The 17,050-nt window shown below is 46.5% G+C and overlaps 1 protein-coding gene across 3 annotated transcripts in view; it reads left to right on the forward strand.

Moving 5' to 3' along the window:
• The window catches only part of ARID3B (AT-rich interaction domain 3B), a 31,233-nt gene that overhangs the window by 9,451 nt on the left and 4,732 nt on the right, over positions 1-17,050 (forward strand). For all 3 annotated transcript variants that reach the window (XM_068410295.1, XM_068410297.1, XM_068410296.1), the window contains exons 3-5: positions 3,421-3,492; positions 5,078-5,150; positions 16,569-16,752. In XM_068410295.1, the coding sequence (XP_068266396.1) occupies positions 3,421-3,492; positions 5,078-5,150; positions 16,569-16,752 (329 nt within the window). The remainder of the gene's footprint in view (positions 1-3,420; positions 3,493-5,077; positions 5,151-16,568; positions 16,753-17,050) is intronic.

Raw genomic sequence — 17,050 nt, forward strand, 5'->3', positions numbered from 1 at the left:
AATTGCTTCTGAAGCCAGGCTCGCAGCCTCTTGGGGAGGGGGTGGTCCGGGGGGGCTCTGGTGGCCTCTGAGGTGTGTCTGTGGCGTGGGGAAGCTCTGCCAGCAGCTGGTGAAGGTGGCCAGCCCTTCCTGACACCTCTGCCTTCCCACTTGTGCTTTGCATCAGGGCTCAAGCACAGCCAGGGCCACTTCTACCACCTTTTTCTGCAAGAAACCAGATAAATTCTTGCCCGTGGTAACGCAAGGGCTGTTTGTCAAACGTCAGCAAATTCCCTGGATACAAATGGGTGGAGGGAGAGGCAGGACTCTTCCCCCAGAGAATGACCTGCCTCTCTGAGCAGTGTTTTTTCCTTCCTGCTACTATTGCCTGACTTATACAAAGGTCTTTTAATGACTTGTGAGGATATATTGATTTCTCAGGTTCCTGCTGTTCTTACGGAGGAGGGCTTCTCAGCGGAGGGTAACTTTGTTTTCCTAGGAGGAGTAGAAAGGAAGCTTGATACCGAAGCTCCTGCTGAGCTCTCTTGCTGTGCAAAACGTAGTTTATTCTGCACATGGAGCACCTCTTGCTTCAGTTGCTTTGTGGGGCTCTTTACTGATTTACCTGTTCCAGTTGTGCTCAGGTTGCTGCTCTGGCTGCTGCCGATATTTGGTGGCTTTGGTCGTAGCCTTGGCACGGACCCAAAGGTTTTGGTGAGCAGAATAGTCCCTCAAGATCAAAGCTAGGGCCTGGGAAAGTGCCTGTTGGTGCTTGCTTTCTGTTCTCTGAATAAATAAGGCTTTATTCCCCAGCTGCTGAGCTGACATTTCATACTAGCCTGAGACTTTGCTAAGTCTGCTACCAAAAACAAACCTGTGCTCTGTCCTCACATCCCCGTTCCTCAGGGAGGAGCAGGGCCGGTGGCATGAGGCGGAGGGGCCTGGAAAAGATTTCTAGCCTGTAATAAAAGCAACGTAGCCTGAGGTGAAGTGCTTTTCACCCACCGACTGCAGATTCACAGGGACACACGTCACAGAAGCGCTTCAGGAGCGGGTGGAACGGCTGAAGATGAGTCCTCATCTGCTGGAAGTCACAGCCCATGCGCTGTTTCAGTGCACCCTTGCTGATTTACACCGGTGCTTGCACCGAGGTGGATGAGAAGCGCTCTCCTTATCTCTTCTGATAGCTTAATGTGGGGAGTGATAACTGGCTTTAAACCTTTCCAGCTATTGCAGGAGGAAATGCTAATGCTGTCACTGTCTCTCACCTCGGATCACTCCGTCAGGCCAGGTGATATCCATCTCTGCCCATTTTCTGGACATATGGCAAAACACTGATGGCTTCAGCTAGCTTTAAGCTCCTTTTCACTAGCAGAGTGTGGGGGGGTGTTACTTCTGTGCTCTGGAGCAGCTCAGGGTGTAGGTATGGGAAGTAGGGTTCTGCTTATTCGGTGTATCAAACCTTCAGCTTGTCCTTCTTTTCTAATTACCCTTTTTCTTCAAATAAAACAAGTAAAATAACTTCTAGAGAGTCTTTAATCCCATGGAAAGTTTTGTTCCGGGAAATTTTATCAAGTTCAAATGCACTGGCAGTAGAGAATTGTCTCCTTTAAGCCCTCTTCTCTTTTCTGTGTCCTCAAATGTAGCGGAATAAGCTCTCAGCAGGACCCAGGTTCCCTATGAAAGCCAGCGTTTTGCTGCTTGGAGCACCCGGTTTAACACCATGAGCAGTTTTGGATTTATAACCATAGTACAAACTCGGGCAGAAAGCAGCTCAGGCCTCTACAAATCATTTTGCCTCAGAGTATGTCAAGTTGAGGATGGGAAATAGCTGCTGCCTTCTGAAGGGGCTGGCTTGTCTCTTATTCTGACTGTTCACATAGGTTTGATCTGACTCAGCAATCAGTGGGGGTTTAGGAGCAGCTGGATGTTACTGTAATTAGCAAAAAACCTGTGTTTTTTATCCCTGCTAGCAAAGGATACCCAGATGAATCCTCCTGTGAACAAAACCGGTCTTCAGATCTCTTCGTAGAGAGGGCTGGGAATTGATCTGCTGTAATAAACAGCTGACATAACAGAAGTGGCAATAATCCCCCATTAAATATCTTTCAGTTGATGGGACTCACTGGATAATTGACTTTCCAGCAGGAATTACTGGCTCAAACTAAATCAGCAGGCATTAGGGCAGCTCACTGCAGTGTTTTTTAAAGGGGGAAATGTAGCTTTGCCTGGCCTTGACAAGAGCTATTCATCTTTCTAATTCAATGTATGTGTCACAACCAGATGACTCCAAGATTTCAGATATTGGACCACCTCTCTAATTCACATGCCTTTTTTTTTTTGTGCTGAAACCTCTTGCTATCTTCAGTGCTTTTCTAGCTGCGTTAGGATGCTGTGTGTTTATGGGGACAGGGTGGTCCAAGCTACCTTGCCAGGTGGATTTGGCTGTTTGCTTTCCTTGAGTGACCCTGGAGCACTTGGTGTACTGGAACTTCTTGAAGTTTATGGTTTAAAGATGCTTGAACAGTTTTTCAGGATCATTCTTCTGGTCTTGCTCCTGCCATACAGGCAGAGGCTGCTGGTTTCCAGCCCCACTGATCATTTCAGGATGATGATTTACCAAGTAGAATAAGCCTAACCAGAGTAATCCTTTTAACACCTAATAAGAATGAACCTTAATCCAGCAAAGCTGAGCTTTCCATTTCTGTGGGGAAAATCCCCATCCAGTAGCTTCCAGGAGTAAGAGTCCTGGCTTGGCAAGAAGTGTGCCAGTGGGATTATTTCCTTCTTTCTTCAGCATACTCTGAGTTTGCTTTTGTAGGAAAGCAGGGGGAGGACAGAAGGGCATTTCCAAGCATGAAGGGGAGCAGTTTGTCACTTGGGGGACAGAAGAGAAGGATACCTGAGGAACGCCTGCACCTTTCACCAGGGGCTTTAGGAAGTGCAGCTGGTAAAAAGATGGACATGGAGAGGAAAAGCAGCACCTCTCTATGTAGGTGTTGGAACTCATTACAGCAAAGCACCTGCTCTTGTGGGAGGGGTTAGCATGCTGCTGTTGAGCAGGGTGAAGGCAGGAAGCTGTTGAAGGTGTTAGGACTTTCCTCTAGAAGAGTTTTCCCTGACATCAAGCAACTTTTTTGAGATACATTTCTGCAACAACAACAAAAAAAAAAATCTTAGAGCTGAAAAACTTCCCCTACCTTCAGTAGTCTCCTGGAAGGTGAAATGCCACTTCCCATGTTGGGCTGAGTGTCCAAGATTCCAGGAAAGTGTGCTGGAACAAATGCACAAATGTCCCTGTCGTTCTAGTCTCTTTGGTCTAAGCCAGCAGCTGCTTTTGCACGTGTTTGTGCCCAAAAATGCACATTTGCAAGCTTTCTGGAATAGTATGCAAAGCCTTTCCCTGATGATCCTTTCACCCTTTCATTTCTCTCTCCCTAGAACGGCAACGTGACCTGGAGTGATGAAGGTGATGGATGCAGAGGAAGAGAAATTTCACGAGACTTTGCCAAGGTCAGTCTGATCACAGGGATTTGGGGGAACAGGGAGGGTGTGACTTTGGGGAATCTGTGACAGAGGGTGACTCCTGAGCCCTCACTATTTCTCTGCAGTGAATTTGTAAGAAAACTGCTCTGTCCTGTAGCCCTCTCCCTCCAAACCTGCTATTTTTTGTTGCTTATATATAGCCCAAACCTGGGCTGCTTTGTTCCCTTTGGTCACTGGGATATAGTTTGAACTAAGACTTCATAACCAGACTTCTGAAGTTTAAAATCTTAGTCAATACTTTCTCCAGCTGGGAGAAAAGTATTTCATTTCTTAACCTTGGTTAGCACTGTGGTGGTGGATCTGAGTGTGGCAGCTGTGTGGCACGTCAGGCAGAGGAATTCATTTTAAACTAAGCTGGCTCTTTCTGAAAGGGTGCAGCTAATTGCTCTGCAAATACACTGGTGTGTTTTCTTCCCAGAGCTCAGTGTGTGAAAAAGCACAGAGCTTCGGAGGAAAGGAGCCCCAATAGCCCCTCTTCTTTCAGGCTAGATGAATACCAAGTAGCTAGCAGCACCTACAGAGAAGCTGAAATTCATATTTCCCAGTGAATCTTTGCTTTTCCATTCAGCTGCTCCACAAGAGTAGCTACCACCAGCAAAAAATCCCCTGGAATGATGCAGGAGTCTTCCTCAAAGCAAACGAGAGTAGGAATTAAATTCTGCTTCATGTACAGTGCTGTCTTCTGTCTTGTTCTATATCTTCCTGTATCTCAGTGAGAAGCTGACTTCAGCCCTTTCAGCCTGTCGCTTTGTGGCCTCACAGGATTCTTGATAGGTGAAAATTAGATTTTTTTCTGTTCAAGAGGTAGTTGTAAGATGATGCTCATGCCTGTCCCTTCTGAAAAACAGGGGATAGTGCTGGCATACAGTGTCTCTCCTCTGGAATAAGCTGCTGATGGAACTTTAAGTGGTTGTTTTTTAAAGCCTTTTTGGTAAAATTATTTCTACAGCAAATTGGTTCGAGGCTGGTTTCTGATATTTTTCAAGGCTTTTTGACTGACTTTAGAGGAGCCTTTCCTGCCAGGCATTAGTAGTTACAGGAAAGCTCTATCCTTTCATCTCCTCCTTCAAGGGACTTGGAGTTTGTCACTTATGTGACAATCCCTGAAGGAGGGAATGATGAGGCTAGGGGAAGCTGCAGAGTTTACCTCCCTGGTGCCTCAAAGGTACAGACCACTAATCTGCCCTGAACCTCTGTCACTTTCCTTTTGGTTGTCTCCTCTTTCTTTCCAGCTTGTCTTAATAGTTTCTCTCCCTTTTCCACATCAGTGCTGTTAACTGAGTTGAATCCTGTTCCCTTCAGGGTCCTAGGCTGGATTGTGCCTGGACAAGGGGCTGAATAAGAGAAGCTGTAAAGAGGGTCCTCAAACTGTCACTGTAGCCTTGTCCGCTGAATTGCTCAGGAGTCCATCCTTGGTTTGCCTCTTTGCCTGTGGCTGCCTTTCACCCCCTCCCTGTACAAACACCAGATCACCCATTGAAAGAAGCTAATATTATTGCTTGATTTTTCTGTCTCATTGTGGATTGTGCCTTCATTTTTTTTTTCCCCCCAGCTCTATGAACTGGATAGCGACCCTGAACGGAAAGAGTTCCTGGATGACCTCTTCATCTTTATGCAGAAGAGGGGTGAGTGAGAATTTCTTTGAATTTGAGAAGGTAAAATGGGGCAGAGGGGTGCTGCTGCAGTTCAAATTCTTCGCTCCTGAGTTTGGAAGAACAAATCCAGCCCTTGGACTTGCAGATTGGGTGGAAGAGCAGTGGTAAGAGTTGAGATATTTGCCTTGGGAGATAAGTTGCTCAGTAGGAAAGAACTCTTCTGCCCTGTAACTTATTTTCACAGACACTATTTTTGTACCCTCACTCCTACCTCATACTCAAGTTGTCCATGCACTGAGGAGCCCAAGAAGCCTGGTTCCCCAAGGATTTTTGAAACAAGGCTGAGTACCACTGGGGATTCTCTGGTCTCCCCTTCAGGTGGCATGATCACACATCTTCTCATGTTCGCTTTCAATGGCATGTGGAAGCTGAGTGTGAATGCCTTCACAGTCTGCAAGGAGTAGTGGCATGCAATCTGGGGACTGGGAAAATAGACACGAGCCACATTTTCCTGTAGATTCACAATGTGTCAGCTTTCCATTTAGCAATTTTGTGTCACTGAGTGCAGAAGTGCACAGTTTAGAAACCTTCTCATTCCTCCCTGTGGTGTCAGCAACTTGTATCTCTCCTTGCTACAGGAGTGGTGATGCATGTGTGAAGTAGCTCAGCTGGGATGTCACCAAAGGCTTTCTCTCCTCTAGTTATAAAAGTTCGATTCCCTCATTGCAAACTATTCATAATAAAAATGTACATATGTGTGGTATCATATGAAACATCCATCTCTGAACATTGGCGCTAAACCCTTTGTGGTGCTCTTTTCCTTTACCCCTCCAAGCATGCCAGGCCAGACAGACTCTTCCAACAAAGATGTTTCTGACAAAAAGTGTTACATTATGCTATAGAGCTTTTCCTTGTTCCCACAAAGTCTGCTGAAGGTAGGTGTGAAGTGCAGACATAAAAAGGACCCTTTGCTCCTTCACGGCATAATGAGCTCTGAGCTGGACCCAACAAGCCAGGTTGTGCCTATTTGGAAGGGGGAGCACCTTAGTGTCACCAGCAATATTGCACCCTGAGAGTCCAATAAAGTATAAATATGCAACATCTCAGTCACATCGATCTGAAAATTATCTGGTTGCTGGGTTGGAGCTGGAGGCTCATTTCCAGTGGTCTTTTGAACCCTGCATCTTTGGGTGCATCCCCCTCTGGGTGACTAGATGACACGCAGAGGAAGGGCTATCCAAAATGCAGATATTGCAGTTGCTCTTCATCTTCTGTGTCTTTCTTTCCTGGCACGGCTAGAGCTGACAGCTGACCTGTGTGAATTTTCACTCTCCAGCAGTTTGAGGTTATGCTTCCAAGTCGGTTAAAAATTAGAGCCGGGTTTTGCTGATATTTTTGGCTTTCATGTGCAGAGGCATAACTGGGCTTAATTAGTTTACTTGCAAATGTTAACCTGAGCTCACATGTAAGGGCTGGGATGACTGACAGACAAGACAATAATCTTAAGGGTGTGATTGGCAGCAATAGAAACCTCCAGATACCTAGAGAAAAATCTGCTTAGTACTTCAGTATCTCCTTCCTATTACCTTTTAATTATTTATAATTGGCATGTTCCTGGTGCAGGGGCTGAGCTGGTCACCAGCTGGTTGCTGTAGGAGGTTAGCTTTTAATCATCTGGGCATTTCCAAGTGTGTTTGTGTTCTGGAGACTCCCTTGTTTTCTTGCTTGCTATAGCAGGCTGAAACTGAAATACAAGAGCCCAACACTTGTAGGGGGAGAGATGCAGTGAACTGACAGCCCTCTGCCAGAGGGGCTGGAAATTTTTTGCCCTTACTCTGGGGAACTGGATAGATTGTAGGGTACGAGGCAGTTGTGGGCTTCTTTTATATTTGGGCACCCCCAAAAGAAATAGGCAGAAGGACCCTGGGAAGCTAAATTTCTTCAGGTTGGTATGAGAACTGAACAGCATAGGTTGAGCTGTGGGAGGCAGCTTCTCTTCTGCTGTTAATCAGAGCTGCTGTGCAAAGGAAATCTAAATTGGGAGCTTCTACAGCAAAGTTATAGGATACCATTCAGGCTTTCATTTCTCTTCCCCTCGCTTTATGTGCCAAACAAGTATCCTAAACCAAACAAGGCTGAGCAGCTGCCTTGTTCTGAAAGGGTCCCCCAAAGATGGATGCAAGCGAGGCCTCATTACACCTGAGAGCAAAGTGCTGTGTTTCTTAGCTGGTATGTGTGAAGAGCTGATTAATTTGCACCTCATGTCTGAAGGGAATGGAAAGCAGCTCTGCTAATAAACATTGCTGGTGTAAAGATGGTGGTTTTGCTGTTGTCCAGGAGGAGCTGGAGAAGCGCTGGCCTGTATTTGGGGCTGATGGATTTGGGGCACAGATTGCTGACTGATGCTGAACCAAAAAAAAGCCTGATGTGAAAGATAAATGACAGATTTCACAGGAGCTACTGAGTGGTTGGAAGGATGAAAAGATTTGGTGGTTGATGCTGCTGTTAGGAATGTACCTAGAAATGTGAAGCCATGAAACAGGCTTAATGCAGATCAAATGTGCAGGTCTCATCTGCCTCTGAGCACAGCAGGTTGTCCCTGAATGACCACAGCTGCAAGTGATAAAATGGCCCTTCAGTGGCAATAATGATGGAAGAGGGAGATGAGAGGAAAGCTGTAACTCTTCCTTTGTTGGATGTTTTATTCCTTGTATGTGTTTAGGTGAATGGCTCCCACCATGGCTGTGATTGAAGGGGCAGATGGGGAGAGGAGGGGAGACCAGCTGATGAGAGCAATTAGTGTGCAGGACCAACTTCGAATCAGGCCTACAACAGGACCGACCTGGTGATGATAGCTTGCTGTGCTACTGCTGCCACCTTCCCCTTTCTCAGCTCCTCTGAGATCTCAAACCAATGTTGTCTTTCCTGGGATGGAACAGGGATAAGCAGCTTCAGCAGTGGCTTCCCTCTAGGTCCATTGCTGATCTGGTGTCTTGTGACAAGTTGAGCCTGGGGGTCTTGAGGTCTGGTTTCTCAGAAGCTGTATTTTTAGCCTCCTGCTACTTGAAGATCCTCTCTATGGGCAAGTTTGTGGTTCAGGGCATTTTTAAGGGCGTGGGCTCAGGCTTCTTTGCTAGTGCGCTGTGGAGTGGGCTGCGTTGTGGGCACGGGGGCTGGATTTGTTCTGCCTGCCACTGAGGATGCTGCAGGCAGGAGCAGTTTTTGAAGTGCCCAGGCTAGAGCTCCATCCATTACAATAACTCAGGGTAATCTTGTGTTCCTCCATGTTTTGTGTTACCAAAAAGAATTTTCTTACAGAAGTGTATGTAGCCAGATGGGCAAGTTCATTTACTCAGATCAGGCTCAGTATTAAGAGATGATGACATCTTCTACTTTTCAGGTCTTTCTCATCCTGTGAATCTTTTTTGTGTGTGATAGAGGGCGTAGGTATGATGAGTAGTAGAAAAATGTAGCTGTTAGCCCTGTAGCATGTAATAGGTAGCACAGCTAGACTGCTTTTTGTCCCTGGATAGCGAAGGACTGTTGGTGACGTGACTCTTGGAGCTGCTAAGGAAGGCACCAATAATTGAGCTGACTGTATTCCACTTAGTGCTGGTCAGGAGAGAGTTGGAGTAGCGGGACTGTTTCATCCCCTGGAAGGATCAGCAGTGTTCGTGCAAGTCATCCCTCTGGAGAAAAGGTTTGATGGGGAAGAGATCTAACTGTGTGCTATGGTGTATTAGGAAAGGCTCCCTTTCAAGGGAAGCTGTTTTGTTCATTTTAAGTACTGCCTTTGTGAAGACCTCATAAAACGTCTCCGATTGTACAGCTCTACTAATTTTGTTCAAGGTTTCTGCGTGACCTTGGTTTTCCCAGATGGCTTGACCATTCTGGTTTTTTATGTGTATATCCATAGAAGGGGCTTTGTAAGTCTGCCCGTGTGGTTTTAATGTTTTCCTGCTGTTGTGTGCTCTGTCCGCACACTTTAAATGTGGAAATACAACAAATCCAGGGTATTGACAAAAGCATTCACTGATGGATTCTTTTATCTATAGGCCAAGTGGTGTTTACGAAATGTTTGTCCAGGGAATACACTTCATTCTTCTACTGATTCAGGTTTGCAGGTTTCTTCTTTTGATCCTCAGGCTATATTTTTGAATCTGAATTAAACAATGTAGTTCTTTAAATGAGACATCAATAGACATGCGTTCTCAGCACCCTTTGCTCACGCAACCTACTTAATGCCACAGCAAATGCTTCCCTGAATAGCAGGTGATGTTCTGCAGTGGAAAATTCTCCCTCGAGGCACTGCAAAGGTCTCATCTGGATGGTCCAAACCACCCAGACAAAGTCCTCTTCCCCGTTAGACCCTTGGAATTGTACGCAGCTACATGTCTGCCTCTTGCATCTCCTGTAAAGAACCTCTTTGGTCAACTGTTCAGGCTTAGACTCGGGGAAAAATGGTGAGCAGTGTCTTGTGCAAGTGGTAAGCAGTGGGGATCAGTGAAATATTTTAGGCTTTTACTTTTATATTGTTAGAAAGAATGACTTTTTCTTGGGTTTTAGAGGGAACTGGTGTTCTGGTTTACATTCCTCTCTATTCTTAAGTGGTTGAAGCCTTTCAGAACAGGGAATGGAGAATGCATTACCCTGTGTACTCAACCACTTTTAAGTGATGCTGGGATAGAAACAGGTGGAAAGCAAAGTGCTTGGGATCTCTGTTTTTTTGCAGGGAGTGTCTTGCTCATCGGCCTTAGGTGGCAGGTGACTAAAAGTCTTCTCCAGAATATCAATTTACATATCTGGTGGAGCCTACCTGGGTCAGTTTGGAATAACTTAAAAGTAGTTATCAGCAGGTCCTTCCAATAAGGAAACAAACCTTCTCCCTCTTGATTTATAAATCAAAACATTCATTCCAGTCATGGAGACAGGAGATTTTTTTTCTCTAATTTGGAAAAAGCCTGGAAGTTTCCCTTTGGAAAGATCTAAAAAGTCTCTTCTGGGAAAATACCCAGCACAGTTAATTTGTCAGTCCAAGTAATTAATATCCCTGGGTTTTTAAGCAGCTGAGAAATGGTATTTTAGAGTGAATATTGCTTTAGCTCCAAAGAAAAATCATATTGGAAAGCTGCAGTTGTAATTAATGGGAAAATAGTATTAGGAGTTTACTTGGTTCTGGCTTACAGGAGATTTGTTTTAAATTTAGCCAGCATGAAGAATGTTTGAACAGCTTAAATGTTATGAACTGAGTTGGCATTGGACAAGGTACAAAAGAAATTAATGATTGGTGGTTGTTGCTTTAGATGAACCTTTCTGGAGCTTAGTGGTCTGATAGCAGTCTGCTCTAGTGATTGCCGGCCAAGGATCTCTGAATCCCAGGTATACAGAATTGAGTGAGGGGTCAAAGGGGGTTTTTTCCTCACTTCCCCTGAAGACTGAGGTGTTAAATTGTCACGTTTCTTCAGCATCTCAAAGACTGGATGGTTGTGTCTCAAATCCTGGTCGTCTTGAGCTCTTCCTTATATTGGTACTTCCTCTTTGCTTTGGGTGTTCTGGGCCTCCCCTTCTAAATTAGACAGCGTGTTTTTCAAATGCTTAATGAACTGCTGCACTCCAGAGGCAGTTCAACACTGAAGAGATGACCCTGCGTATCCAGGTGGATGGCAAAAGGTGGAACCGTTTGGCATAAAGATGCCCCAGTTCTTGACTTTGTGCAGCCTGCCTGACCAACCTTGCTGCCCCCTCTGCATCGCCTTCTGTATTTGTACCTCTGCCTAGAGAAGAAGAGTTTGTCCATTTGGTTCCAAGGTCATATGTATGGAAACCCACCACTGGTTGCATGGTGGCTCAACATCTGGTGAAGAAATTTATCATAGCAAATATATTGGAGCCAGCTGTGTCAGTAGCAGCCAAACAGTTGGGACTGTAGTTGAACTGGGTCCAAGAGAGCAAATCTCTGGGGGATCTCTGTGTCAGGGGTGGAGGAGCACCCTGGGCCGGGAAGGTTAATGTGGCTGGAGCCTTGGCTAACGTAAGCGCGGCACTGGATGCCAGTTAGGCTGCCTCCGGTTCAGCAGCCGAAATCTGATAAGGGGCTGCTGTCAGCCTCACTTATTGAGGAGGGAAGCAGAAACCGATGGCGTTTTGAGAGGTGCAGATAAGAAGTGGGCCTCTTGTCAAATAGAGCATGATTAATTACCCTCTATCCTGGCTCCTGCTTTGATAGGAGTCTCTAATGGTCTGCAGGCTTGCGGATCAGGTGGTGACGTTCCTGTTGGGAGGTGAGAATGCCTGCTGTGGGAATGCCATGCACAGGGAGAGATCAGATCAGCTGTGGCATGGACAGGGAGGAAGAGGTGGTTTCCCTTCTGTGTACCTTTGCTTTTTATTTTAACGTTGAAGGCTTGGGACAGACTCAAACCAAATGAACAAATACAACTTTGATGCAAAGGAGCTGGGCTGGCTGAACAGGCAGCTTCGTGTGAAGCCAGCCAGGGTTTGTCCTGGGAGAGGAATTCAAGAAACCCAGGAACTGGGACAGTACAGGGTTCAAGTTGATTTGCTTGTATCCTACGCTGTTGGTTTGCCGTTGAACTGATTTTTACCTCTGTTTAGCCTGGGAGAGTGGGGAGATAATTCATACCAAGGAATTACTCTGTGTCCCTTTAAAGAAACATGACGATCCCTTCAAGATTCATTTCAAAATGATTTTAAATCACTGGGCTTCCCAAGTCTCCTGGGGAAAACCTGTTCCTTTTGGCTGTCTGATATTGTTTCTCTTCTGAACATATTTAGAGTGGAAGCTGGAAAGAACAGCTCTTTCCTTACCTGTACAGGTTGTGGCTTAAAAATCCCCCCTCTATGCTTGTTTTTCACTCCAGAGTGTGCTTTCTTGCGCTTTGAATGTTGGTCTGCAGAATAAATGTTTGGGATTCTCACCTTTGTTCCTTACTAAAAAAATGGACACTTCTGAAAGTAAACTGGATAGGAAAAAAAAAATGGGAGGTGATTGAAAAAGTACTGCTGCGGGCTGGGTATAATTAACTGCTCTTTGTCTCTAGCATGCAGGACAAGTCATGGCTTAGACTGCTTGCTGGCGGGGAACTCCCTGCAGTGGGCATGGCTCAGCATGAGGAGAGGAGAGAGCGGCCCTTGGCAGGGGATCCCCAGCGTGGAGGACTCTCCAAGCCCTGCAAATGAGAGGGGGACTTACTTCTGATTTGGTTAAGAACAGTGTTAAGGGCAGTTTCTGTTGTTTAACATCAGTCTTACACCTTCAAAATCAGGTCTAATTCTGATGTCTGGCTAAGGTAGGATGAAGAGCAGGAAAAAAAACCCACCTTAAGCAGCGTGCTTGGGTGGGTGAGGAAGACATTGGTCCAAAGCTCAGGTCCCTGTCAGCGTGTGGGAAGACTGAGTGAGTGGCTGTCACAGGAGCAGAGCCTGCATGTGCCAACAGCTCAGCCCTTGCCCCTTCCCCAGATACTAGTCCATTGCCAGTAGATGTAAAAACAGTCATTCCAAGATTACCCTGTGCTTACAGCTTCCTCAGACCCTTCTTAAAGAGCTCTTGAAGGACCAAAATCAAACAGTTGCTCCTTCTGCCACTCCAGCATAGAGGACATAGGGGACATTCAGGCCTATCCATATAAGCCCTTTAGGCTTCTGTTATGTTGGCCTGAAACAGAAGAGGCTTTTGAATGGGGTGAAGCAGCTTGGCAGAGGGGGGCTGCTTATTTCCCTTGAAGGACAGAGATGTTAATAGTTACAGTCAGGCTTCCTCCAGGGGAAACTATTCCAGAAATCTGAATTGTAGTTACAGCTGGCTTTCCCTTCAGAAAACCAGGAGCCCATGGGCTACGGGATGATTCTTCCTTCTCCTTCCAGAGTTTACCTGCCCTCGAGTTTGGTCTTCCGGAGGTCTCCCATGCGCATCAGCCATGCATCATCCCTTTTCCAGTGGAAAGAGACTCCTAGTCCCCCGACTTTGGCTGATTCCTTGCAGGAATGGCCCATGCTTGCATAGCTGGGGCTATACTAAAAGGAAAAAAAGTCATTTACTGAGAAAACTAGGAGAGGAGCAAGTCGTCTTCATTGCCCTCTTCTCAAGTCAGGCAAGGCTTCAGGCTCTCTGCAAGCACAGTATGTATAGCTTTCCTGAGAGCCGGCAGAATAGAGAGCCTTGCAAGTACAGTAAAATGAGTTTGCCATCAAAAGGCAACAAGTCTTATGCTGTGCCCTGGGCTGCTGACCTTTCCCTCTGGAATTCTCCCCTCTGACCTCCGGATCATTAATCCTGATGCTGCCAGATGACAGTAATCCATCATGGCCCCTGACAAGCCTTGCAGCAGCCTGTGAAAGGATCCGCTCGGCTTCAGCATCCAATCGTCCCATGATACTCGTTTTTCAGCCTTTCCTGTTCCAGTGCTGGGGGTTTCCAATAAAGACTTTATCGCCTTTCCTCGGAGAGGGGCTGGGGGAGGAGAGGGCTGGGAGAGCAGCCTTGCCCTTTCCGTGCTTCTCAGCGCTCTTGCAGTCAGCTCCTACAAAACGTGCCCAGCCCTGGCTCCTTCAGTGGAGAGTTACAGTTAATTTACCAGGTCTCAAACCCAGATCACTCTTTGCTGGCTCTGGGAGATACTACTGTGAGTGGTACTATGAGAAAGCACGGGAGGAAAAGGATTGCATCTCCATGCTTAAGTGGTAGGAGGATGGAATAGTAGTTTTGTCCCTCCTGTAACATTTCTCAGCCTGCTTTATGGGTGAAGGGAGCTATAGGTTTTAGCTTAGTTTATAAAGCTACTGATTTCAGGGTGCTTTGGTCTCTGGGTCTTGTTTAAAAGCGAACTTCAGGAAGGGAAGGTGTCAAAGGGGTGGTTACAGGAGGTGGGGAGGTCAGATCCAATTGCTGTTTCTACTCCAGCTATGAGCTGGCTGTCTGGAAATATATTGAAGCTTTTATTTCTCACTGATGTAGATAATGTTTGTCTCTTTCACGGGAGTGTTTGGATGAATTTACTTGTGTACTTTTTCAGATGCTGAGATGGGAGAATCTAGAGAAGAGTAAAACTGTGTTTAGGATAAATACAGTATATTTAAAAGATATTTCCTTATACTTCTGTGTTAGCGGCTTGTTTGCTGAGGAGCCTTACCCAGGACCCTTCCCTTTCACTGCCCAAGGAGAGTGGGATGAAAGCCCTTCTGGACAAGTTAATGCCATTCCCTAGAGTGGATTGGGGTAAAGTGGGTGGCTGTGAGTGGTGTGGGGGTGCTGGAGGAGCGGGGGAGAGGGTCTTGGTGCTGCTCCAGTGCAGCAAAGGCTTTGCTGGCAGTGCCGTGCCATTAGGACACCCTGGCTTCCCTTGGTGCAGGGCAGAAGTGCTGAACTGTTAATGAAAGGGCATTTTGAGGTGGGAAAAGCCACCCCTGGCTCTTCCTAGAGCCCTCAGAGAGAAATATTTCCCTGCTTTTCATTTGGAGTGGGCTGGGTGTGACTCAAGCTACTGTGGCTCAGCTGATGAATGATAACTTAAGGCTGGTAACATGATCACCCCCAGCCCTCTGCGTGTCTGAAATGATGCTGTTAGTGTGCTCTTAATCTTTGCAATAACACACCGAGACAAAATGGTGGCTGAGGGAAAACCGAAGCAAGCGGAGGATTGCATTTACATGGGGTGGCCTTTTGGGAGGGCCCAGCTCCTGGCTTGGGGCAGCTGGCTGGGATGGATGGAGCTGCAGAGCGTTTAAACAGGTTGGAAACATTTCTCTCTGTTCCCCGAGGGAACTGTTGTATCTGAAATGCAGGAAAAGGATCTGATGCAGTTTGTGCAATTACTGCTTTGTGCACTTTTCTGTTGTGGACAGGGAAGGGGTTGTTTATACAAGGCAAAAGGAAAAGAGGATATGATAGATATAAAATGACGGAGTGTGCAGAGCGAGCCTGATCAGGTTGCTCTTTGTTTTCTTACAATTTCAGAGTTAGTAACTCGGTGAAATTGGAGGCAGCCCTTTTAAAGCTGAAGAAGTTTACTTTTTCTCGTTAACCTGTGGGAATTGGTGCCATGAGCTAATACATAATAGGCTTCAAAAAGAAAAGAGAGGAGAAAAAAAAAAATTACACTTCCATGTATAATGAGGACATCTGCAGAGCTGAGCTGAACTCCTTTTCACTAAACAGAATAAAACCCATTTATAAGGGCCATAAACTGCTCTGCTTCGGGGCATTAACTGAATGGCTGGCTGATGAGCAGTGGCAGAAGCCTCCCCTGTGGGTTGGGTATCCCATAATTGTCCATTACGGCGCTGCGCAGGCTTTCCTGTCCAGGCTGGCGCTGACCATTGTGGGAGACAGGATACTGACCTCAGATGGACGGCTCTTTGATCCAGGATGGTATTTCCTATGCAAAATAAAAGGTTTGCTACATCAGCATTTTCCTCCCCCTCTTCCTCTCCTTGCTTAAATCTCATTAGTTTGACCTTTTCAAACCCTGCATGCTTTATAGCTTTAAGGTGCTGCTAAAAGGGCACTATCAGGTTAAAAATCAGATTTTTCTTAGCTCTGTTAACCCACAAGATGACCAAACTGAACAGGAAGGATAGCTGTTTCCCTGTGTCTGCCCTGGACTCGCAAGGATAGAGCAGGACCTTGTTTGGGGCTCAAAAAGTGCTTGGATGCCCGGTGCTTCTCCATGAGGATGCTTGACTTTGTGTGATGCCCTGTTACACCACTCTTTGGTCACCTCCACCACCAACACCCTTTCTCTAGCTCTCTTGCAACACGTTGCTGCTCCAGCAGCTGGGTTGCAGTTGCTACCAAGGTGGCCTCACTGGTGTGTCACTTGGGAGGGTGTTCAGGGGAAAGGCGTGGGAGGGGGAAAGCGCTTCATGAGAGCAGGAGCTGGAGGAGAACGTTACGCGCGTGCTCGTGAGGGAGGGCAGAGGTAAATGGACGTGGGGAGGGAGATGCTCTCCAGTGTCACGTACCCTTTGCTGTCGCTGTTCCCAAGCAGTCAGGGTAGCAGGTTAGCTGAATCCCACCGTACGAGTGGCTCGAGCTGCCTGGCTGCTCAGCCCCTTCCTGAGCACAAGCGATACAGATTTTATCTGAGATTGCCCTGGGAGCTCATAAAAAGGGATTCCTCTGTGCTGCTCCCTCACCCCAAGCATTCAATAGTCCCTACTCCCCCTCTTTCTATTTTAGAAGTTGCTCTTAGCTGCAAGTTATTTGGCTGATAATTGCTTTTGCCTACCGGAAAGGATTTTTCGTGAAAAGGACGTGCCACGTAGCTACACTTCTGGCTCATTTACTCACCCATAAGAGAGGCCTCAAGTCAGGCTACAAACAGTTGCCTGAATTTCCTATCAGAAAGATCAATAGCCCCAGCCTGCTGGGTTTCATGGCCTCATTTTCTCTCTGACTCTGTTTCCTTCCCTGCTGCTTCCCTGCAGGAACCCCCATCAATCGGATCCCCATCATGGCAAAGCAGATCCTGGATCTCTACATGCTCTACAAGCTGGTGACTGAGAAAGGAGGGCTGGTGGAAATCATCAACAAGAAGATCTGGCGAGAGATCACCAAAGGCCTTAATCTGCCCACCTCCATCACCAGTGCCGCGTTCACGCTTCGAACCCAGTAAGCCTAGAAGGTCCACGAGCACGGGTGTGGGAACTAGGGGCTGCAAAATAAGGACTGGGGTGCAAAACTTGAGACTAAATTCTACTCTGTGGCCAGGGAGGAGCTGATGAATTGCTTTATTTATCCCTTTGAGGTAATTCCTCAAATTTCTTTCCTTGCATTAAGTGTTAAAGTCCAAGATCTTTAGGATTTTAGCTGGTGTCTCAGTTTGAAAGGAATTCTGGATTCTTTTCCGCCCGTGTGGGTGTGTAGTATGTAACTATGTGCTTACCTGTAAACACGGAGTAGGCTCAAA

This window comes from Nyctibius grandis, chromosome 11, assembly GCF_013368605.1.
Source record: "Nyctibius grandis isolate bNycGra1 chromosome 11, bNycGra1.pri, whole genome shotgun sequence".
Taxonomy (NCBI): Eukaryota; Metazoa; Chordata; class Aves; order Nyctibiiformes; family Nyctibiidae; genus Nyctibius; species Nyctibius grandis.